At 41.2% G+C, this 24,418-nt stretch overlaps 1 protein-coding gene across 2 annotated transcripts in view; it reads left to right on the forward strand.

Moving 5' to 3' along the window:
* Positions 1-24,418, forward strand: part of DEPTOR (DEP domain containing MTOR interacting protein) — a 78,862-nt gene that overhangs the window by 37,549 nt on the left and 16,895 nt on the right. For both annotated transcript variants that reach the window (XM_027726948.2, XM_039382181.1), the window contains 4 exons: positions 13,094-13,279; positions 13,827-13,961; positions 17,043-17,113; positions 17,775-17,879. In XM_027726948.2, coding sequence (XP_027582749.1) covers positions 13,094-13,279; positions 13,827-13,961; positions 17,043-17,113; positions 17,775-17,879 — 497 coding nt within the window. The remainder of the gene's footprint in view (positions 1-13,093; positions 13,280-13,826; positions 13,962-17,042; positions 17,114-17,774; positions 17,880-24,418) is intronic.

Consider the following 24,418-nt stretch of genomic DNA (forward strand, 5'->3'; position numbering starts at 1 on the left):
TGGCATCTTTGTTGGCAGAACCAGCAGAAAGACTCTTGACTGAACAGGAATGGAGAATAAAACATTTCCTGCCCTAAAGGCAATCTTTTGTTAGCTGTATTGTTTGATATATACAATATGGAATAAAATAATCTTGCTATATTATTGTTATGAAGTATTTATTACCCTACCTAATGCAATGGAAAGTAACAGAAATAGTTGCATCAGGTTGCCAATCTCAATAGTAATTTTCCAGCCACAACTGAATTATCCAATTTATTTTTACTGATGCTGACTTTCATTTCAATTACTCAGAGAAGCTGTATTCTGCAGCTGAGGCACTGTATTCAAAACAGCTTCCTGACACATTTATCTTCTCTTTAATTGGTCAGACACAAACCAGGTTTCACACAGGAAACAAACACTGATGATAATTTTAAAAAGGAAAACAGTGGTTTAAGAGGAATTGTATAAATGCTGTAAAAGTATAGAATGTTTCAGTTTAAAAGTAATCTTCCTGATCTCTTTGGGCCTGTGTAACTACATATACTTCCCCTGCCATATATGAAAACGATGAAATGTACTTAAGTGCTGAATTGCTTCCTTCCAGAATCCCACTGGCGCACACAAATTGTAACCCACAAACCACCACTTTTGCAAATAGGGCCCAGATGTCCTTTCCTATGGACTGGTACCCCCAGGTAATATGGAATAAAAAAAATATAAGTACCAGGAAATTGTGCACTGTATATTTCTTGAAGACTTGTGTTGGCAGTGTAATTGCCAGTAGTTTACTCTGCTTTTGTGAACACTGATGGCCTTCATCCAGAATACAGGAATAAAAGCTGTGGGAAGAATTTTACACAAGGTGATGCACATACAATAAGGGCAGGGACAAGAGGTGCACAGAACACATTTCTTAGCTGTAGAAATGCCCATTTCTAGTATGGTGAGGTATGTAGAACTTGGTAATATTAACAGATAAAACTTTCTTCCAGGAGACTGGCTCTATCTTAGTTCTTCTTTATATGGAAATGATGGGACAGATTAGCTACTGTGATCAAAATTCACAGGCAGAAAGAGGAGAAGGAAGTTCTCTGCCAGCTCCAGGGTAGATCAGATCAAAGAAGGATGGGCTGGGAGCAGGCAGAGGTCAGCATGAGCATCCACACAGTCAGAGCCCTTTCTCAGTTTGGAAAACAGAGATACTGATGTCCAAGGATGAAAGAGGGTATCTGCAGAACTGGTTTTGAAATAATTTTTGGCTCATACTTGCTTATGGTATTTGCTGCAGAACTTATCCTGCAATTGCAGCCCCAGCTGCAAAGCACCACTGACATGGCAGACTGAGTACTCCTGTCCTCCTCCAAGGGCTCACTGGAAGCTTGGGGGATAGAGAAACATCCACCTGCCTTGCAGAAATTTTTACAGTCTGAAATATCCAGTGATAAATACTTTCAATTTTAAAATCTGGTTAATACTGTTAAGAGGAACCTATGCTTTCTTAGGATAGCACGTGCGTGTTGCAAGGTCAATGCAATGTCTCTGTGGCAGCGACCAAATCCTATAAGATGCAGAAATACTTTTCAATATATTGTGGAGTATAAACGCACAGTGGTTGCCCTCTATTGCAGATCCTATGGCACGTACCACCAGTTGGGCCTGTTAGAAATGCGGATCTGAGCAGCAGCACTCATCTTCCCATACTAGATCACATTCTGGCTCTTTTACTTTGTTATTTTCCAAGCTGCTGCTGACTCTCAAGTCCATGTGCTTGGTGGTATTTCACTCCTGACAGCCCTCCAGCACCTTCCCTGCAGTGACCACAGCATGGTTCAACATGAAGTGTTTTGTATGGCTGTTCACTCTACTCCAGGGGGTTGGGATGCAGATTCCCAGACTGAGACCAGCAGAATAGATGTGATGAGTTCTCAAAAGGCTTTGCTTTCCTGAAAAAGTCTCTTTTGGAGATGAAGCTAGCAGCTATCTTCTTTGACATATGCGGTCCGCCTAGACTTCAGTAAAACCTTTGACAGTGTTTCCCACAGCACTCTCCTGGAAAAACTGTGTTCCCATTGTGTAGGTATGTGCACTTCCCAGTGGGTAAAAAACTGGCTGGATGGCCCAGCTCAGAGTGTTCCCCAGGGCTCAATATCAGAGCCAGTCCTGTTTAATATCTTTATCAGTGATCTGGATGAGGGTATCAAGGGCAGCGTCAGCGAGTTCACAGATGACACTAAGTTGGTTGGGAGTGTTGATCTGATGGAGGGTAGGAAGACTCTGCAAATGGATCTGGACAGGCTGGATCAATGGGCTGAGGCCAGTGGTATGAGATCCAGCAAGGCCAAGTGCCAGGTCCTGCACTTGGGTCACAACAACCCCAGGCAATGCTACAGGCTGGGGGAACAGTAGCGGGAAAGCTGCCCAGGGAAAGCCCCTGTGGGTGCTGGTCAACAGCGACTGAACACGAGCCAGCAGTGTGCCCATGTGGCCAAGAAAGCCAGTGGCATCCTGGCTTGTATTGGAAATAACATGACCAGCAGGACCTGGGCAGTGGTGAGGCCGCACCTCCAATCGTGTTCAGTTCCAGGCCCCTCACTACAAGATGGGTATTGAGGTGCTGAAGTGTGTCCAGAAAAGGGCAGTGGAGCTGCTGAAGGGTCTGGAGCACAAGTCTGATGAGAAGCAGCTGAGGGAGCTGGGAATGTACAGCCTGGAGGCTCGGGGAGACCTTATCACTCTCTACAACTGCCTGAAAGGAGGCTGTAGCCAGGTGGGGATTGGCCTGTTCTCCCATGTAACAAGCGACAGGGCAAGAGGAAAAGGCCTCAGATTGCACCAGGGGAAGTTTAGGTTGGATACTGGGAAAAATTTCTTCATGTAAAGGGTTGTCAAGCATTGGAAGAGGCTACCCAGGGAAGTGATGGAGTCACCACCCCTGGAGGTGTTTAGAAGATGTGGAGATGTCGCACTTAGGGACATGGTTTCGTGGTGGACTTGGCAGTGCTGAGTTAATGGTTGAGCTTGATGATCTTAGAGGTGTTTTCCAACCTAAAGGATTATATGATTTTATCAGCGCTAGGATTTTATGATGACAGTGTTAGATATTGGATGTGAATGTCACTGAATTATTGCTATGGGTCAGAACCAACTCACTGTCCATGTGGCTGTGTGTATGTGGGGATGGACTGGCCTAGACCTGCAGGTACATGGTAAGGCCTGCCTTATCAAATGAGGCTTGCTGAGAGCATGTGGCATCACTGAAGGCCCTGTAGCCAGGCTATCAGTCAAGGCAAACCTGCCTGGTAGCCTGCCCATACCATGCCCCTGCAGCCTTTGATTGGCTACAGCTCATCTCACTCTGGCCTGGAAGGCACTAGCCAGATATCCTTCCTGGGAGGGAAAACCGAACTGTATAAATACACAAGACTCCACCTGAGCTTGCTCTCTCTTCTCTCCTGCAACCTGAACCACGTGAACCATCAGACCTTGTCAGTAACTGTTTTTCCTTTTCTTGCTCTCTCTTTTCTCCTGCTGTCTGCACCATGTGAATCCTCGAATCTTGTCGGTAACCATTTTTCTTTCCTTTCTCACCTCTCTTTCTTCTCTCATTCTTTACCTTTTTAATGTTTTCTTCTTTTACTCTTTTCCCTCTCTCGTGGGTAACTTAAAGTCAATGGATTGTGTTTTACCGAAGATGATATATTGATTATTTGCAATAGGTGTATTCTGTGGAATGCATCTTTGTGCTGAGTGCTTTAGTGAAATATTTTTTCTTGGTTGTATTTTACTCCTGTAAAACCTTTTGCCAAAATATAATTTTTCTCACTAGGTTAAAAGAATTTCTCTTAGAGAAGTGTCTGTGTGACGTTTTCTCCGGATGCAAATGTGAGGTTATAACAAACCAAAAGGCTTTTTTAAAGTCTTAAATAAAATGTAACCATTCTGGGCAGCTTATGGCTTTAAATCTGGAGTAAATATGCAGTAAGATGTCTTAGGCATGATATCAGTATCATCTGCCCCCACCCTCCTCTAAAACACCTCAACTTTATAAGTTTTATTGAGGTAATTGCACTTGACCAGACCTGGTGTGTTCAAGGCAGACACATGTTCTGCTGGCTTAGCACAGAAGCAGGTGTTTATAATCTCTCAAGAGTTAATCTTTTATCAGCAAATGACTTTCAGAGATGAAAACAAACACTTTGTAGTGACTTAGTGAGAACAGTAAATATTGACACGTGCTATCTCCATGTCTCTGCAGAGAAGTCCTATACATATATTTAATTTTCCCTGTTGTTTGCAAGAACTCTGTACCTTTATGCAGCAACATTTCCTTTATGAAGATGATCAGTGCATTAACTTTTAAGTATCAAGACACATGATGCAGCTGAAAGTTCGTTATAATTGTGGAAGTAGATTAAGTATCTAACAAAGTATTATTTCTCTTGCTTTTGCTGAAAAGCTTTCCCTCTTTTCTATAACTGCCGTAAATAATGAACTATGTGCTGTAATATTTACCTTAGATGTCCAACTGCTGATATTTCGTACTTTGTAAGTGAAAACTTGCCATATACGTGAAATACCACTTCTTTGTTAATTCAAGATTTCTCTTTGGAACCCCTTTCTTGGAAATACCAACTGCATGTAGCAATTTATAAGTATCATTGAACCATAACATAAATCCTTGACTTAATTTGTCATAGATTCTCTCCTCCAAAATTAACACATATATTTTTTAATATAATTTTTCTAGTTGATCTCACTCCTGGATCATATCAGCAGTTGGATATATCCAAGATTTCATTGTGCTGCAAATTATAACACATCACATTTTTGCAGGTATATACTTGCTATATCTCAGTAAATCACAAGCCTTCAATTAGTCTTTGAAGTCCTGCAACACAACTTTGTTTTTATTATATGCCCAGTTCCGCCTGTGCTGACACCATGCAGAATCACTCAGTTGTTTGTGTGGCAGTTCTTCCCTGGCAGTTCCCAGACGTAAGAACAGTAACCTCACCCACAGTAATTCATCTGCTTGTGCTAAATCTGGAGACCACTTTGCATATTTTTCATGATTTTGCCCTTGTAGGAAAGTCAAAGAATAAGTCATATGTAATTTTATAATCTCCCAGCTTCTTTGTCTGTCAGCTTCTTGTTGTGCTCTTCTTGCAGTTGTCTTTATCTGCAGCAGGAATGGGTTTTGTTTTTGAAAGAACCACATGCTCTATGTTTTATGTAAATAACATATGAAGACTTCTTTTCCTATTAACTACTGAATTCTATTTTTCTGACAGAGAATGGGTTTCAGTTTTTAACAGCTGCAACAAAAAGAAAGATACCCAGATGGGCCTTTTCATCTTCTGCTTTCCTTGCCACAGACTGTACTTTCCATACTTTATTTGGAAGCAAAGAAAAGCTGTTGGCTATGTTCTGTAAACTTGCTAAATTGAAGATGATAAATCCTCATATACACACTGAAAAGACTGCTGAAATGCATGTGATTCAACACTGGATTTTCATGCTAGAGCAGGTAATATGTATTTGAAAATAGATCGCAAATAGGTGGCAAACTGACTAAAAAGACAAAATGTGCATAGAAACACTTATCCGCATAACTATTTTAAGGCAGCCAAACTGAAATGTTAATGTGCTGAGCAGAACATACCACTTTAATAAGAGTGGGATACTCTGAATTTCAGTTCCCAAGGAACTTTTTACACTTTTCTATTGTAATTTTGATGCTTTAAAGACAGTGCATGTGAATATACCACAGTTCATTGAAACAGCTCAGAGAACATGGTTCCCTAATTATAGCACAATGTTTTTTTCTGGGCCTCCTTACAGTTCCAGGACCTACTTATTTCTGGACATGGTTATTGGCTTCACCCTTACTAGGATAAGCTGGAACAGCTCTCTGGATTTTGTATTTCAGGGCTGGGATCTGTCTTGCAATTTTGTATGAGAGGATTGGTGGAAACAAGAGTAGTTCAAGCTTAGATCCATTGTCTGTTCAAAGTGAACTCCTTGCAATCCAAACGAGAAAACATACGATTTCGTACAGTTGCACTGCTGAAAGTTTAACACACCAGTTGAATACATTCACAGGTGGGCTTATCTACAGTCTGCGTAGCATATCAACATTCATAAAAGGTGGAAATGCAAGTGTTGTATTCATATGGTGCTGGGAATCCAAGACCCAAGACCCAGGGCACTGTGCTCACTGAACATCTGTAGTCTCTCTCCCTGGATTTGTGGGAGCTCCAAGCAGGTGGAATTCATCAGTGTGTAAAAGGAAACTAATCTGAATAGGTGCCATTATTAAAATGCATTTGCTGTGCCAGATTAGCAGAAAAACAGGAAGGCTTTGAGAGGAATGGGAAAAGCATTGTCCAGTGGCGAATAAAGTACTAGTGACTCTCCTCCACCCACATGTGTGTCAGTGCAAGGCAGGAGTGGATGAGGGACGGTGCAGGAGTGGGAGGTTTGTGTGGCAGAGGTGTGGACGTGGAGCTGAGTCAGGGCTGGCTGAAAGCTGCGCCGTCACCCTGGCAGGTCTCAGCAGCTGGTCAGTGTTTGCCAAGCCTGTGGACTTACCATCGCTCTGTGGAAACCAAAGTGGACACACACTTCCACCATTTCTCTGGCAAGGGACCAAAACTGGACTGGCCAAAGGCCTGAGGTGCAGAAGAGACAGGCTCAGCAAACTGTGTCCTATCCACAGAGAGAGGCATTTTTTTAAGGAACTAGTGTTTTATAGTGTTGATTTGTTTCCTTCCCTTTTCAACACTGGTTCTGCTTTGGAGAGGGGAGTGAGGAAGCAAAATGACATGGAGCAGGAGCCAGACCCTTCCCTGGGCAACTTTGGGTTCTGGTGGGAGCAGCTCAGGCAATGCCTTCATTCAGATAACCCAGAAGGCCCCTGTAAGTCCCTGCAGCCCTCCAGTGTATGTCTCATCATCCTGCATTTGTTTTTGGTATGACATCAACTCTTTTGGGGCAATATCCTGCCACTCCAGAGGTCAAAACTGGTATGGTCATCTGTGACTTTCTATATGAAAGTGCAGACTATTGCAGCCAGTAGTAGTGAAAGTCCAAAATAATCTCCTGCAGCTTTGAACTAGGTTTCACATAATTTTAATAGAGGAAACTACCTCATTAAAAGGATAAAGTGTACTTCTGAATAGACTGGATCTGCTGCCTTGTGGAGCAAAAGGCTTGGAAATGTGTTGTGCACTGCTGAAAAGATTCAGTGCTGCCTTTGTCTTTAGATGGTGAAAGATACGACATATCCATGCTGAAAACTCGATACAGTCTGTTCATGCTTTTATAACCTCTTCCTCTTAACCCCAGCACAAGCACACTCTCACACAAACAGGCACACACTTCAGTGTGTTCTCTGCTCTCTCGAGAAAAGCTGCTCATCTGGCTCCTTGGGGAACTTTGGTCTCCTTCTCACTGCTCCCTCAACATGGAACAGCCTTTCCCCAGCTCCAGCCACAAGCTTGCTTGGTGACAGCGTTGTTTCTGGGGACGTGCAGAGCAGCTGGAGTGCATCACTGGATGTGGCCTACTGGGGACTGCAGCTTTCAGCTGGTAGAAAGCATTAATCACTGCGGTGGAGATGTACACAGATTATCAGCGCTAAAAGTCATGGGGAATTGAAGTGGTGGGAGGGATTTAGGGAAAAAGCCAGTTATGAAAATGGCCTGATTTTTAAGGCATGAGTCATACCATTTATTAAAACAGGCTTTTGTGCTTTCTAAAGCCTCCTCAGTTCTATGAAATCGATGTAAAGCTAATATTTCTATCTCTGCTGTGCATCAGCCTCCTTGAAAAAGTGGAAAAGAAAAGCCTGTTTGAGCTACAAGCAGATCCTAGGATTTTATGTCAGAATCAAAAGCTGAAAGAAGATTTGCATGGATGTTGCTATTTATATTTTGTGTATCTAAACAGAAACTGTGAAGCAGCCAGACACAAGAAGCACCAAAGCTGCAACATTAAGTGCTCCTGATCAGAGAAAATCCAAAATAAATATTGTGATTTTTCTCGTCTTAACAATAATGTAAATGGGAAATGACCAGATAAAGTCCTTGCCAATGAAATTTTCAAACTCTAGGGACAGATGAGACAGTAAACTCTATTAATTAAATAGTCATTACCCCAGAAGAAATGTATTTTTGTGTAATTAATGGTGTAACTAGAAGGCAATACACCCAGGAAATGAGAATACGGGCTCTACTTGTTGCTGTGAAGCAGTGCTGTGCAGGAAAAGAGGATATACAGAACACAAATTTCCCATTTTATGCTACTTGTGCGTTACAGTTGTAGTAACTGTGAGCCTGAGGTGTACAAAAAGGACAACAGCAAGTAATAGAAGGGGAGTGAGGCTGTAGCTGTGGGCATGCAGTTCTGGTAAGTGGATTTTTAGGAAAGGTAAAGAAATTCTGAAGAGGACTCAAGGAAGGCTAAAAAAAGGTCAGAATTTAAGGGGTGTTATTTATTCAGTTGATAAAAAATGTGTTTGAGAGTTGGCTTCGTTTCTTCACAGACTTCTTTGCAAAGATTTACGACCAGATCTTATGTAACTTTCTGATGAAGGTGTGACAACATCCAGGGATTAGCAGCTAAAGTTGAACAAATTCAGCGTTGAGTAAAATCATTATTGCCTGGCAGGGAAAGTAACTGAAGGCTTGAAGAGCTCGTAAGGGGAAGAGTAAAGTGGTCATTACAGACTGCTATAAGATGCAAGTAAACTAAACTTTTTGTAAGATTTAAACATAGTTTTTAAACTCGGTTTCTGGGAGAAATTTTGTGGTCTGTGTGTGTATGTGGGAGATTAGACTGGTGGGCTGTGACAGTACCTCCACAGTTTGATATCGGTGACTGTGACTTAGTGTTGGTGCCTTTCCCTCCAGGACCATAAATGCTCCCCTGCACTTTTATGATTTTGGTGGTTGCCAGTCACCACAGTTTTACTTAACTCTCCTTGGTACATTTCTTTCTATTGCATAAGGGTGCACATTGTAACACGGACATGTTGCCACATGAACAGCAGTGAATTAAACTGGAACAAGAAACATGAAGTCACCCCACCTTGCTCTTTGCATCACCCTCATAATGTACAAATACAGGTCCTGACACTGGTCAGCCACAGCCTGACTGTTTAAGACAAATTGGAATGTGTGCCAGTTTGTTTTTCTATGCTGTATTATGAAGAGCAGTGAACTAATTCAGCAGTAGTTACGTCAATCCCTATCTGGGGGCAGCAGCTTCCAGGAGAGGTACAGATACCTGGAGCAAGAGCCTTGTCAAGTGCCACAAGTTTATCTGCTACTGCATCTGAGTCAACACCCAGAGGTAACAACCTCTAAAGCACTTTTAAAGAAACCCTCTTGAGAAAGTCTGCGGAACCCTCTCAGCATTCTGCCATCAGTTTGGAGAAGTTTTTCACTCCCGCCCTTATCTGCTGCTTGCAGCAAAACACAGGATGCTGAAGCGGTTGAGCTGAGCACCCGTGCCTGCATCTGCACCTCTCACCTGGCAACTACTAAGCGCAACAAAACCAACCTTCTGTGTGTGCTCTGCTTCTGGCACTCACATAGTTGTGATTTATCAAGGACAAGGGCATGTGCAGCTTCTCCTGGCTCCTGCTGAAAGTCAGCTACTGCACCTGAGGAGAGCTTCAGAGGCAGCCAACATCTGTGTCTGCTGCCCCCTCCTCAGTCTCCTTCTTCTGACCCATGCTCTGGAAATCCCTTTTTCCACACCCTTACAGATACACTCATGCTTAGTCAGAATCACAGCCTGGACATTTCATTACAAATCAAGAATAAGTCAGATGGCTAAAAAAATAACCCAAGGGGCACAGTAATAATTTTGGTGAGAGATTTTATTTGATGATGTATGCAGAAGGAGGCTGTTTGAGCTGTACTACTCCTGTTTATATTTTTAGCTTCTTCTTATATATGCAAAAAGTTACATGGTGCTACAAACACCTTATTTGCTCAAACTGAGGATGCTGTATCACTCTCACATGAAATGTGAACTATCCTTAGAAATGAGGAATTAAACTATGAAAGTCAGTGAGCACTCCAGATTCTGTATACAGACTACTTGTCATAAGCATTCTGGCTGCAAACCCTTTGCTGTGAAAAGCATACAAAAATATTCTCCAACACACCAGTCACTGGTCTTACCTTTTCCACTTGCATTCATTTATTGTATAAAAATTAGCCTTTCTTGGACTAAAATAGATAGCAGCAGAGATTAATTACTTCAATGGAAAGCCTAAGCTTTGCTATTTCAAGTATATAAATATTACAATATTTCAGTCAAAACAAGTATTGTTATTCTAAAATATGTTCAGTAGCTTGACATAAAAATGTTTACCTTATCTAGTTCATGGTCAGTAATTCCTGAATTTCAGAATGTTTTGTGGTGTCTGCAGCATGAGTGTGTGTTGATCTCTGATTATCATAATTTCTGAGGACTGTCAGAGCACTTCAGTTAATGACACAAACAACAGAATAATTTTATTTAAAAACCATAATGTCATAATATTTAACTTGAATCATAAACCATACTGATATTTCTTATACTGCAAGTGGCTGGCTACACTAATCCTGTCTTTTAATATTATGAATCGCAGTAGTGCTGAATAAGTAGAATTTGCCTTTTTAAGATTAAGATGGCCTCAAAAAGAAAAGGGTTTTTTTGTATTTAAATTCAGTTATCCTAATAACGTGGTAGGATATTGCTAGATATTGCTACTTTTACTTATTATGTCAGTGATCTTAAAATGAGACTGGTAGCTGTGAACACCTACGTACTAACTCTGCTTCTGATAGCAAATCCTTTTGGGGATGTAGGCAAATTTCCAAATCTCTCCTCCTCTATTTCCCTTCATCAAAAATAGTGACTATTAGTAAGCATTGTTCAATAGTATTGCATACTATATGTATCCAAAATGAGGAACAGAGCAGCAGCGTGTGCCTGCAATAATTAACATGTCAGGACACAGTAACAAATTGCTTCCAATGTTAAATTGGACTGGCAAAGCCATTTTGCTTATGGAGGATGCACGTGGCTGATCTGGGGACACAACAGTTTCAGCACGAAAGTGAAGCAGACAAAAGGCAAGCAGCCCTGGCTCTTCCAAAGATCTTCGACAGAACTAGGTGATCTAGGGTTAGGGGTCTTTTGTGTAGATGGTACTTGAGAAATCGCAGCTTGGCTGACTGGCATGACCTTTCTATATTCTTAATGAAAAAACATAGCATTTCAGAATCCTAAGGGATGCCTTACAGCCTATGCCATGCTGGAGGACTCTGGGGTAGATGATCTGTGTGGCAGTTTGGGCACAAGCATGTGCTTGTGTTCAGAAAGTTCCTGTGTCTTGATTATTCCTTATGTCCCGAAGGCAGAAGTCCATTTGTACAGACAGTGGACTCTCTGACAGTGATCCAGACAGGCAAGAGACATGCTGCTTTGCGAGGTGGGTAAATGATCTGACCTCATATGGCAGTTTCTGCATCCATACAGAAGACTGGGCCCTGAGAATCATGTCTACGACTGGAGTCTTCTTTATTGTCTGGGTGACTTGGCATCCCTGGGGAAGGTGACTGGACTTTTTCCTCTTTGAGGTTATTTCTTCAGCTCACAAGCATCAAATGACATTCTGGCAGTTTATGTCTAAATACAGCCTGTTTTGCAAGGTTGTCGTGTGTGATATAGTTCGGTGGGGCCCATGGAGAGCAAGCTGAGACACAGGGAGGTGTTAAGAAGGGATGAGAGCAAGAAAGACTCTGTTGGGGATGGGGATGAAAGGAAGGCAAGCCAGTAGGGCTCCAGGCTCTGAGTCCTGTGTAGCACCTTGGACTTTGCTGCCTTTGGACCTCATGTGTTGGGCAGAGCAAAGAGCAAGGCAGAAGTTCAGTATCTGCAGTAGGAGGCCAGATAAGTAAATTATGTATGTACTCATAGGCTTGACTGACCTCAGTGCATACCTGTGTTGTTTTTTACACTTTACATACAATTACCTATAGCCCACCAGTTCTTATGATTCAGTATTGGAAGAAATGCAATTTATAAACTAGGTAAATCCAAAATCTAGATCCTTCATGGAAAAGGTCAACTGTAGGAATTTTCTCTGTAACATGATCACAGAAGCTATGTGAAGATGGAGAAAATCCTGCCCAAACACCTACTGCAGCTATTAAGATGCTGCAGTACTAATGCAGGGAGTACTCCAGAGGGCTTTCCTGGGGTCAGACCCTGCAAGAGTCAGAGCACTTCCAGGACCTGGCACAGAGCTCCATCCACAACTGTTGCATTTTATATCGCTGTGACGATGCAGCATCAGTGGCAGCAAACACGCAGACATTATGGCAATGCTTCACTCTGTGGGTAGGCTCGGCGCTCTTGCTCTGACACCAGCAGCCTGGGATTTGCTCTCAGTGCCAAAACAGGTTGCAATTAAGACTTTTGTTCATTATGTAAGAAATGATTTTTGGCCAGCTGCCTGTTCTCGAACCTCGTGTATCCGTGTGAAGGGGGGAAGTGGCCTGCAGGAAATGTCTGGGACATGATGTCTGTGGTGAACAAGACAAGAGGAAATACACAGGTCTTGCTTTTTTTGCTGCCCTATGGCTTTTAACAAGGTAGTTGGAAAGAGCTCCCAGGAGCTGCCTTGTACCGATGAATTTACACAAAAATCAACATAAAGTGCTAAGTGTGGTGTTTATTGACCAGTAGCAGCAAACAGCACACATATGGGGCTGCACCACTATTCATTGGTCATGGGGAGATAAAGTACTTCTATTTCCACTTGACAATAAGAAGTGCGTGTCATTAATCAAGGTAGTGTAAAAGATTCCTCTCAACACTGACCACTACAATTCCTACTTTGTTATTGTTGCTATAAAAGTGTGTATATTGAAGGCACCTGTGTGAAGTTCCCCACCTTCCTCCTCTTTCTGAGTCTGCAGAGGGGAAGAGGAGAGCTCTGAGTGTTGCTTCTTTACAGCAAGGCCTGTAGTGCACGCGTTGCAGATAGATATGCTCTGATTTCAATCCTACCAGGCATACACTTTCTATCCATTTCTTTTCTTAGTGTCCAACAAGCACCATTTTATGGACAGCAACTTACTCTATCAGTGCAGAATGAACTTTCGCCGGCGGCGGCGATTAATGGAGCTCCTCACTGAGAAATCCCGCTTGATGCCTGAAAGCCATGACAGCCCGTTCTGCCTGCGCAAACAGAACCATGACAACAGAAAACACACCAGTTTTCTCTCAGGTAACTCCTGTCACTGTTCGAAGAAAAGAGCAGGGCTGGTATTATGTGTCCCTCTTCATAGGGTTTGTCCATTCCCTCAAGTTACCAAATCTTTAACTCCCTGGGGTATATCTGTATCAATATCAATTCAGATGCTGATCAGAATTTGGTATCCATGAACAACCAGAACTGGGTAAAATCCCCCAAGCCCAAAGTAATTTTTTATACATTCTATGTGGAGTTTTCAAGAAGAGTTAAAGTGAAGAGAAGGGGCCCTGCAGCATTATGTACAGCAATATCTAGTAAGAACTGAAAGGAGTAAAACTGGAAAAACTTAGTTCCCTACATTGCAATGCCTCTTAGAAGACACTGCAATAGGAGCAGTTCAGCCATCCTGTTAGCTACAGCATTACACTCATGCAGTGACTCTTCTATATAGGACATACTGGCCCTTTCCAGTGCTGTCAATGAAAGCTTGTATTGTTGCTGTTGTTTCAAAGAAACCAGGGAAATGGTTTAATAACTGATACCAGTTCCCTTTCCCTCTGTATTTTCTCTCTGTTTGTAGTGAGTCCCACCAAGGAGATAAAGATCGTGTCAGCAGTGCGAAGGAGCAGCATGAGCAGCTGTGGCAGCAGCGGGTACTTCAGCAGCAGCCCAACGCTCAGCAGCAGTCCCCCTGTGCTCTGCAACCCCAAATCTGGTGAGCACCAGGATCACTTACAATGCACAGGAGCCAGGGTGCAGACATCTGTTTGGGGAGAATGCCCAGCATCACACTTAAGCTTATGTTTTCTAGAATACATAAAAATTCACAGTGTCACAGGTTTTGTAGGCCAGAAGGGACTAGCTTGAAGTCTCATCTTCTAGCTTGAAGTCCTGCTGAACACAAGCCAGACGTCTGCCTCCAGTTATATCTGTGTCAAGTCCATAATTGTGGTTTGAGCTGCAGTTTATCTCTTAGGAGGACATGCAGTCAGAGGCCTAGATTTGCCTCTTCATTGCCAAGCTCTGAACCAATTCAAATCTCCTCATAGAGACATTCCTTTGGTGCAAGTCAGAGGAGAGTTTAACTATCCAGTGACTGCTTGAGCTGCTCTGAAATAACACCACTGAGAAAACAGAAGCCTCTAAAAAAAGAAGAGAGGCAGCATTGTTTCAGCCTGTCAGGGACCACTTTAGCATTTTTGTTTGTTTAAGTTTTACAGTGGTCTGTTTTGAAAGGTAAAAGTAGTGTTGAAGCTTATTTTCCTTTTGAAAGGATTTCCTATCCCAGCCGGAAGGTTAAACACACCCATTCTTCCACAATTCACTTAAAATTGTTTCTTACTGTACATCTGGGAAGAGGAAAACAGAACAAGATAGATATTGTTTCAGCCTCTCTGTTTCCCTCAGAAACAGCCACAAATTTCAAAGCAAGATCCCTTCTGCCCTTTGAGCTCCTTATTATTTCAGATTTGCCGTGTCTCTGCTGGTGCTGTGGGGAGTACTGTGCAATGGGGTAAGGCTTCAGTGGATATGTGTAATCTTTGCTTTCACAGGGGTGCTGGCATTTGAAGTGATTACGAGAGAGTGCCTCAAGCACTAGATGAATGCTGTTCTAAACATTGACCATTCACTCTAGAGAGGAGTGAACTAAAGTGCATTTCATTCCTGCTGTGCAGAGTGGCCATCAAAAAGGGAAACATATTTACAGGGATATTTTCCTTCTCTCTCCTTTTAGCACATGTCCTTCCCTCTCCTTAGCCTCTGCTGGGAATTCAGTATGAGGCTCTTAATTAAGAAAATTGAAAGGACTCAGTAGGAGAGTAGGCTCAGAAGCCATAACTCCCTACAGCAGACCTGGAAATGCTGTCAGTGCTAGTGGTCTTTGCATCTTTGGGCTGTTGGGCATTCAGCACCACCTTCCAGTATGCTTATCCGTACAGGCAAGGAGCTTGCCTCTGTGTGAAGAGTGCCACATTATCATGCTTTGGTAGAATATCTCTCAGGTATACTTGCCCAGAAATGCTCTGGTAGGTTTTGTATGGGAAGCTCTTTGTCCCCAGCACATTAATTACATCCTGGAGAATTTTCTGGGACAGATAAAACAGCATTCGTGCACTGTCCCTAGATGTGTGTGTTATCTGAAGTACGCCAACTATTCAGTTCATTTATGGTTCTGATTTTATATGAAGTGTCAACCCATGAGTAGTGAGAACAAGTTTATTTTAATGCAGCTGATTACACAACACTGGAAGAAAAAGGATAGGCTGATACTGCCCTTGCATGAATTCTTTATTTTTTTTAAAGAAATATTCCCTTAGGACTCATTTTCAAACTCTGAATAGCTTTAACAGACTCATATTTGAAAGAAGACAGCAATGGGTTTATAAACAGACTGATCCTTAGGAATGATACAATTACTGGCAGTGTAGGGTTATTTCTCCCATAGCACAAGTCCACACGTCAGCTCACATAGGTTAACATAAGGCTGTCAGATGTAAATGTTGCAAGGAATTCTTAATCCTCTGCTGGACTATAAAGCGATTTTGTTCACGAATAGTTTCCTGCTATCCAGACACAGAATGTATCTCTGAACTACGTACTAATAAACACAAGTCAGAGGTACATTTATTGTTGGATGAATTCTCTTACAGGCAAACACTTCAAAAACACCCAGGTCGTGACTTGACCAATCATGTAGAAAACCAATCATCAAACAAAAAAGTATTTCTAGAGGTATAATGAAGGGAGGCACATAAGGGAGACCTGCACGGATGATTTATCTGATTCTGACTTGTTAAATGAGCACAATCATTCAGGTTTTTTTACATTGACCAGACATGCTCTGCAATGTGTAACATTGGCTAAATGACAGTTTGTCAAAATCCATGGGAAAATTAAAAAAAAAAAGGTATTGATTCGTATGCTAGAATTCTCCCTGCTCTAATGCATGCCATTAAGAAACCCAAGAATGTTTTCAAATACCACCTGTGGGAAATTTTGCATCCCACCTGTAACTGAAAAGACAGACATCATCAAAATTATTTATCACTAAAAGAAAACAGCCATAATTTTAAGGGCGAAGCAGGCCAGTAGGATGAACAATATATATCTTTATGTCATTCTCTGTCTTGTGAAGCATTTATAGACAGATAAAAAATGGTATTAATTTGATTTGTCAAAACTTTAAATTTACTTTTTTGAGAGGAAAGTTATCCCATTACATAGCAATGCAATAGGGATTCACCTGCATAAACTTGCTGGTATTTCCTTTCATGTCAAATCCCAGCTAGCTATAGGTTACCTAGTCTGTCCCTGGACAAGACTGAGTTATAGGTCTGTGCCTACAACTGCAGAAATCTCTTGAGATAATTGCTGACACAACCAGGATTTTCCTGTTACTTAAGTCTGTGATTCAAACCCAACTCAGATGAAATAGCAGAGAGCACCCAACAAGCACACAGCAAGCCGGGAAGAATCGCAGCTCCATGCCAGGAAGATTTCAACACTGGACACAGGAAAAGACACTTTTGATGTTTGTGATAATGTTTAGGGGATTTTAATTGCAGACAACAAAGTCTGTTGGCTAAATGCCCCAATTTTCCAAAGATCTCATCATTTATACTCATTCTGCAGGCTTTTCCTTGTTCTCTTATTACTTTCAAGCAAGTCTGCAAGAACTGAAAGCATGTCTGGGAAATGGGACCAAAAAGATTTGTATCCCAACACTGTATCTTATTTATTAGGAGAAACTCCAGAGGAATGGTTATATTTAATATTAATTTCTATACCTTCACAGTATTAAAGAGACCTGTGACTGCTGATGAGCTCTTAATGCCTGGAGCCCCATATGTGAGAAAAACTTTCACGGTATGTCTCCAGTATTTTTATTTATTTTCTGCATGCTGTATGCATTAGGCAGTCCAAACAGACATTTTCAGATGGGATAATTAGAGCTTATTTGCATTTGCTGAGCTTTGTACTTTAAAATCCCAAACTCCGTTATCAGTACTTCCACACATTTCAGGACTGATTCTGCACTTGTTTATCCTGTCTTTATGCCAATGTGGTACTGCTGACTTAAAAGGAGTGTAAAATTACATAAAGCCAATAACATTTGTATAATACAAACTCATCTAGACTTTGTGTTCCTGATAATACTTTGTGCTCTGCAGGAGTGGATCACCTACCCAAAACGAAGTTTTCTACCAGGGTCTTTCTACGTGATGTGACAGAAATTTGACTCATATACACTTTTAGAGCCTTTCTGTAAAGACATTTTTGAACTTAGTCATTGGAAGCATTTCTTTTTACAGCCTCCTAGTTCAACAAAAAAAGTTCATGAAAAGCAAGAGAAATAATTTGGGTAGAACCTTTCTCATGAGTGACATAGCAGCCTGTAGGCTACGTCCTCTACTATGTGTTTGAAGTATAGAGATGTTGAAATTACGTCTTGGACCATTTATATGTTGTCCACTTGAATTTCATGGAGCTGCCTGAAAGTTATCATGTGCTTCTCTTCTCTTTCCAGATCGTCGGGGACGCGGTGGGCTGGGGCTTTGTGGTGCGGGGGAGCAAGCCCTGCCACATCCAGGCTGTGGACCCCAGCGGGCCAGCAGCTGCAGCTGGGATGAAGGTTGGTTTTCAAAGTGGAATGACTTCCCAGGGGAATTTGTCATGCGCAGTGAAGGTCTGGGCTGCCTGTACTTGGGGAGGGAGAGGTGCTTTTGTTTCCAGCGTTGAGTGCCTTTGTCTCAGTTGCAGGCATTTGTGCACAGTGAGTTCTGCTGCCTTTCAACCCGTTCTGTCCTTGAGATTCTTGAAGTCTCTTTTCCACATGAAACTTATTTATCCTTTCCAAGTTTCTTTCTTGACCCTTTCTCTTTTTGGGGCGGGTTTTTTTTCAGTTGGTTTTGGTGGTGGTGGTGTTTTGGTTTTTTTGGTTGATTTTTTAAATTTTATTATCATGTTTTTTCAACTCTGCACAATTTTAGCATCCCTTTTTACTTTGCGTTGAGTGCCTTTGTCTCAGTTGCAGGCATTTGTGCACAGTGAGTTCTGCTGCCTTTCAACCCGTTCTGTCCTTGAGATTCTTGAAGTCTCTTTTCCACATGAAACTTATTTATCCTTTCCAAGTTTCTTTCTTGACCCTTTCTCTTTTTGGGGCGGGTTTTTTTTCAGTTGGTTTTGGTGGTGGTGGTGTTTTGGTTTTTTTGGTTGATTTTTTAAATTTTATTATCATGTTTTTTCAACTCTGCACAATTTTAGCATCCCTTTTTACTTTGCATTTATGTTGTTGCTAGTATATAGCTTCTGGACTTCATCCATATAAGAAGAGGCAAAGTCAGACATACCTAGTGAAAGTGAAGCAAGCATAGCCCATTTTTCACTGTACAGCAGTTAAGATTCAAGAAATTTTGCAAAGAAGGATGAATGATACTTTCACATTTTATAAAAAGTTCAAATAGTTTCATACATGATTTAAGAATCAATAAATACACATTCCATGTGAAGGCTTTTGCACTGCTAATGCAGAGCCCTTACCTGCAAGTTTGGATCACATCCTGCATATATCTGTGAATTAATCTCTGCCTTGTACAACACGAAAAATAAAAGCAAAGCATTATATCAAGTACAGGTAAAAGCAAGAAAAGGAAACTAGCTGCTACACCTGCTCCAATATCCAGGCTGGGCCAGACAGAAAGACTAAATTATCAGTTTATGTCATGTTTTATTGTATGCCAACACAGATGAAAGTTTCAGGTGTATTCCACATGCATCCTAGTTTGCCACAAATTTTGTCCAGCCTTCTCTTCAGCTTCCTTTCCCATCACACTCACCCCAGCTGCCTCTCACTCATATATTCACACCCACCAAGCTGGAGGCAGCACATGCTGCCACGACTCCAGGGATGTCCATCCTGCCCACTACACAGTGCCAGACCTACTATGGCACCGTCCTTAACAAGTGCACTACAGGGGGTTCTCCTCTCTGACTGCTGCTTTTTATTTTTAATGAAACTTGCAAGAACACACTGTCTTTGAACCATTTGCTTTTTTTGAGTATGGGCAGGCAAAAGCCCTGGGACAGGGAATGGCAGCTGCAGAGCCTGTTGGTGCATGCAGCACCCAAACACATCCTGCTGGCAAACAACTTGAATCCTCAGGGAGCTGGAATTTTTTGATACATTTCATACAATGCCTAAATATATATTTACATTTTTTATATGAAGAGTATAATTTTCAAATAGTAATCCTGCCTTAAATTTAAAGGACCTAAATTTAAAAATAATGAATTTATTCATGTGTATGTTCTAGATCCTGAACTTGGGGGGTTGGTATTTTACAGCATCTTTTGTTCTTTGAATATAGCAGCTAGCAGTAAGGTAGAACTATTCTGAAACCTGACTTGTAAAAACAACACTGTGGTGTCATATGTGTAATCTGATGGGGTTACAGAGGTCTGCCTGAACCATTCAAGACATAAGAATGCAAAACAGTCTGCTGTTCTGAGGGGAGCAAACAGTATTGTAAAACTGGGATATATTACATTGAATTTACACAAAGGACAGATCTGATTATTTTTGAAGCTGTTATCTTTATGTAAAATCGCTTTTCAGAGCAGAATCAAACATAAAAATTTATGTCCATATGTTAGATGAACCTTTGTTTAGACACCAAAATTGGTGCCCCATTTTTGGAAATTCTGAATACCTTTAGCCTAGTGAAGAAATTGTGTTTTTCTTTGAAAATAATGGCTTTTGTTGAGATGTTCCCATGGCAATAAGTATGTAAATCACAGTGAAGTATCTGAAATTTTAAAAAATCTATGTCACTTAATCCATCTGTTTAGAGAACTCCTCAATCTGGCAAATGTAAAGGAATTGCATGACATGCTTTAGGTGACAGGTCCTTGAAATTAAACCTTCCTCTGTGTGGAAGCTGCAGGAAGGGCACTTTGAAAATAGGCTGTTGGGCACAGTAACTTCTGGTGGGCTGGTGCAAGAGGCTTTTGTCTGCAAAAAGAGTGCTACACCAAAGAAGTGCTAACAAGGAAAGTTGGCTATGATGAAAAGGGCAAGAATTTGAAGAAGAGCCAAGACTTGGAGTTGCAGTTTGTAGAAAAGTTCTTGGCAGTAGCAGCAGGGATTTTCCTCCTAAGAAGATGCATCCATTGCAGTTGCTTTTGGAAGTGTCTTTATTTGTAAAGCTTGTGATTTTGCACTTACCTCTTTTGGAGACCACTATTTTCCTGTCTTTGGATTATGCCAGACATACTGTTGAGAGAGGACTGCTGCCTACAATCTCATTGTAGGACCTCAGTCTGTGCGCTTAAAATTCTACCATGTATTACAGAAATCAGTAAACAGGCTCAACCTACCTGCAGGACTTTGTGGTGGCTTGCTTTCAGTTTGACCTTGGCTGTGTTCCTGGCCTGCTCCAAAGTGCTGTGAAGTGGAAGTCTAAGTAGAAATCTCAATGAGCTTGGGCCGGAGCTCTGCCCACACGCAGCGGCTGCGCGGTGGGCACGGGGCTTGGCAGCTGGGAGTCACAGTGCTCCATCACACACGTGCACCTCAGTGTGGCAGCACTGGCCACCATATCTGACATCCTCTTCTGGAGGAATTTTCAGACAATTTGTTTCTGAGAAAATCCGTACAAGCATACAAGTGCTGAAGATGTGTGAGAGGGTGTTATGTTTTTTGGCTTTAGGTCCTGATACCTCTTCTGGGGCTGGTAAATAGGACTGCTGTTTGCAGTCTGAGGTTTCAAGTATGAAGCTGAGCAAATAATTCAATAAATAACTTGTTAATTAGCTTTATTAAATTTTTTTTGGCCTGGTTTGCTGAAGTGTTGAAGCTTGTGACAGCGCTGTGAAGAGAGTGGTTGCTGTAAGCACATTAACAAGTGGGAGCTGGAGGCGACTTGGGGCTATGAAAGGAGTCAGTGTTGCAATGGTACTTCTAAGTTATTTGCAGCTCTGTTTAGCTGTCTGCTGTCCTCAGCAGTGGCAGACAGGACCAGCAGGATTTTGAAGTTCTCAGGTTGCTTTCATATTCAGTATTGACTGGCTACAAAATTTGGTTCTTTGCAGATGACGCTGCTTAAGATTGCCAGTTGTTTTCAGGAAACTCTTTTTCCCTTTTTCTCATTGTTTTATTCTGTAAGTTCATTTCTGTTTTTAAGGTGAAAGTATTCTTTGAGAAGTTATGCAATTTGACTTCAAACTAGTGACTTAAATTATGCATCACATATTCTTATTTAGTATGACATCACTGGACAGAGTGTGACAAAATGAGCAGATCTAGCTTAGTGTGAGGCTTGTGAGAAACACAAATTAATCACTCATTTTGCTGATTATCTGTTTTCCCACTGGCTGGAGAAGTCAGTGCCCAACTCAGACCTTTGAGGAACGCTAACGCATGTCTGATTCCTTAAACCGATTTTGAGCAAATTAGTATTTATAGCTGTTGTACTTAAGGTCCTTGTATCACAGAAATTGCCAATGGCCACTCAAGTTTTTGTAGCCTGTTCTAGTTCTTCATTTCAGTCAGCACCGGGGAGTTTAAAGGACCACATATAGTCACTTGCACCAACCCCTTTTGTTTAGAGCTGTGCTTGGGGACTGTGGTATGGAGCGAGGACCTTTTCACTATGGTTCTGTTCTCCTGGTCTTTAAAAGCTGGCTCAGGGAGGAGATCAGATTCATAATTTTCTGCCTGTGCCATCGTCTTCTGCATTCACAAATGATTATTTCAGGTCCAGTTTCTGAAGTGATTTAACTAGTGGAATAAGAGCCAGATCTCAAGTGTAATTGGGTTTACACTGTCTCAAGTAGTTGATTGGTGTCAGTTCATCAATGTCATCAAGCCCAGTCTCCCTGCAATCCAAGGAACACAGGTACCATCCGATTAGTCCAAAGAGTACAAGTACTGCCACAATGACTTGTAACATAAAAGATTAAAATGTATGTGTTGTAGGTGTCAAGGGGGATGAAAACAACCCAAAACTATGCAATGTCAGAGGAATCGCTAATGTCTTAGATTCCTTGGAAGAAATTTGAACTGAGATTCTCATGAGGTTGAACATATTCCATGATGCAGAGAAACACAAAACCTATTCCATGGTCCTTGCCTGTCTGACCTCAAACACAGTGATTGCTTAACTTTTTGACAAGCAAGATAAACCAGGCTAAAAATCCTTTTAGAAAAGAATATTCCCCCCGGAAAAATATCCCATTTATGGCTGTGGCCAATTTCCAGTGTTTTATGTTATAGTGGGAAAAGTAGGGAAGCATGGATATCATAAGTGAGGAACTTCCTTGTAACTCCTACAAGCAGCTTAGTGGAAGCTTGAAGACTGGGATTTATATTGTATAAATAAGGCACAATATGCATGCCTCCATTTAACCCTCTCCATGAAGCTTAGGAAAGGGAAGATACCTCTGTGTTTGGTGCTGGGCCTTTGACCCTTTGAAGCACTGGGGAGATGCTTCAATGCTGATTGAAGGAATCTGAAGGGTCCTTTCACTTTTTCATGGAACTGAGCTTTAAATGAGAAGATGAAGTAGGTTTGGATAAATATTTATACTGTGCACTAGCATATGGTGTTGTTGAAGCAGATGCAATTCAGTCTTAGAATTCTTATCTTATACTAACATGTTACTGACTGTAGAAAAGCATAAATTACACGAGTCACCATCTGTTTTCAATTACAGCATGAAAACACTGAGGCAGGTTGGGATTTTCCTTTAGCTGTGCTATCAGCTTGCCGCTGAATTTGATAATTACATTAGAGTGAGTTCAGAATGAGTGTATTTGGTAATGTGAACACTCAGAAAAAGTTGCTGACAAACTGCTTTCATAGTGTGTCCATAAATAGAGAACAGCAGAGCTAAACGTGCATAGCACTTTGTGCGATGAATGCCACTACTGTAGGGCTTCAATATAAATGTATATATAAGTTTCAAACGTGTCTCTGTAAGTGACTGCCTCATTTTCTGATAGTATTTAATTATAAACTATAACATAAAGGTCCATTCTCCTCCACAGAAACATGGAAGATGTATTCAAGCATATATCACTTTAGAAAAATCTAATTTTAAGCAATCAGATTTGGTATTTTACCATAAAATCACATCTGGTTTTGCAAAACCAAAGAAAATTCAAAGAAATTTTAACTCTGTGTTTCACTTAATGCAGCAGTAACCAGGACCTCCTATTTCATGTCCTACTATCCATCACAGAGACTGGAGACAGTGAGCTGAGTAGGATAGCCATTAGCCTTGAACATCATTTAAGTCATTCTCAAGCAGGGTGATTGTCATATTAGGATGTACTAAGAGCATAGAAAGAATGTAATGGTGAACAGTTTGGATTATTTTTAAAATTATTTATTTGATCTTGTAGAAATCTTTCAAAAAGACTCTAAAGAAAAATTTAGTTATTCACTATAGAGAAAGGAATTAAGGCAGTGAGAATTCCTAGGTGAAATATTAAACAAGTGAGTTCAACTTTTTCAGTCTAAATTTCACCTTTAACTGTGAAGCTTTTTTTCACCCATAAACTTACAAGACAGAGGTTTAGTGAGGTTTTACTTGCTTATCCCAGACCTGAATTTTTGCCTGCGGTGCAGTATTAGGTTTCCCGTGGCTCTGTGATTTTTCCTAAAGAGTCTTTTAACAGAGAGAGTTTTACTGGGCAATAAAATTACTTTTTTTTTCTTTGCAACAACTGAAACTTTATGTGAATACAGAAAGTTTCATAATATCTCAGAGCTCTTTTTTCTGCATTGACAGCAGCGTAGTTGACATTAGAATTGAACTTGCTTGTAGACCAGTCACCTAAAATGCTGTTGAGCAGCAAGTGACCCACTATACTGGTGCCTGTACATTGGCTCCTTTTCATCAATAGCAAATACAAATCCAACAAAATATTGCCTGCAGGTTCATAATTGGAGGTCAGTGGATTTTTAAAATTTAGTCACATTATTTTAATAAATGGTTGTTTTAAAAATTCTTTTCAAGTAAGTGGTGTTTTATGACAGAATAACCCAGATATCTGAACACCCTGCCTTTATGAAAGTGCTTTCTTGATAGTTTCTGAAGTCTTACAGCTGTAGTTATTCAGAACGAGAGACAGCAGCACTGGTTTCAGCTGCACTGTAAAACAGGGCT

Source organism: Pipra filicauda, unplaced genomic scaffold (assembly GCF_003945595.2).
Source record: "Pipra filicauda isolate LSUMZ 115617 unplaced genomic scaffold, ASM394559v2 scaffold25_size4600443_pilon, whole genome shotgun sequence".
NCBI classification, from domain to species: Eukaryota; Metazoa; Chordata; class Aves; order Passeriformes; family Pipridae; genus Pipra; species Pipra filicauda.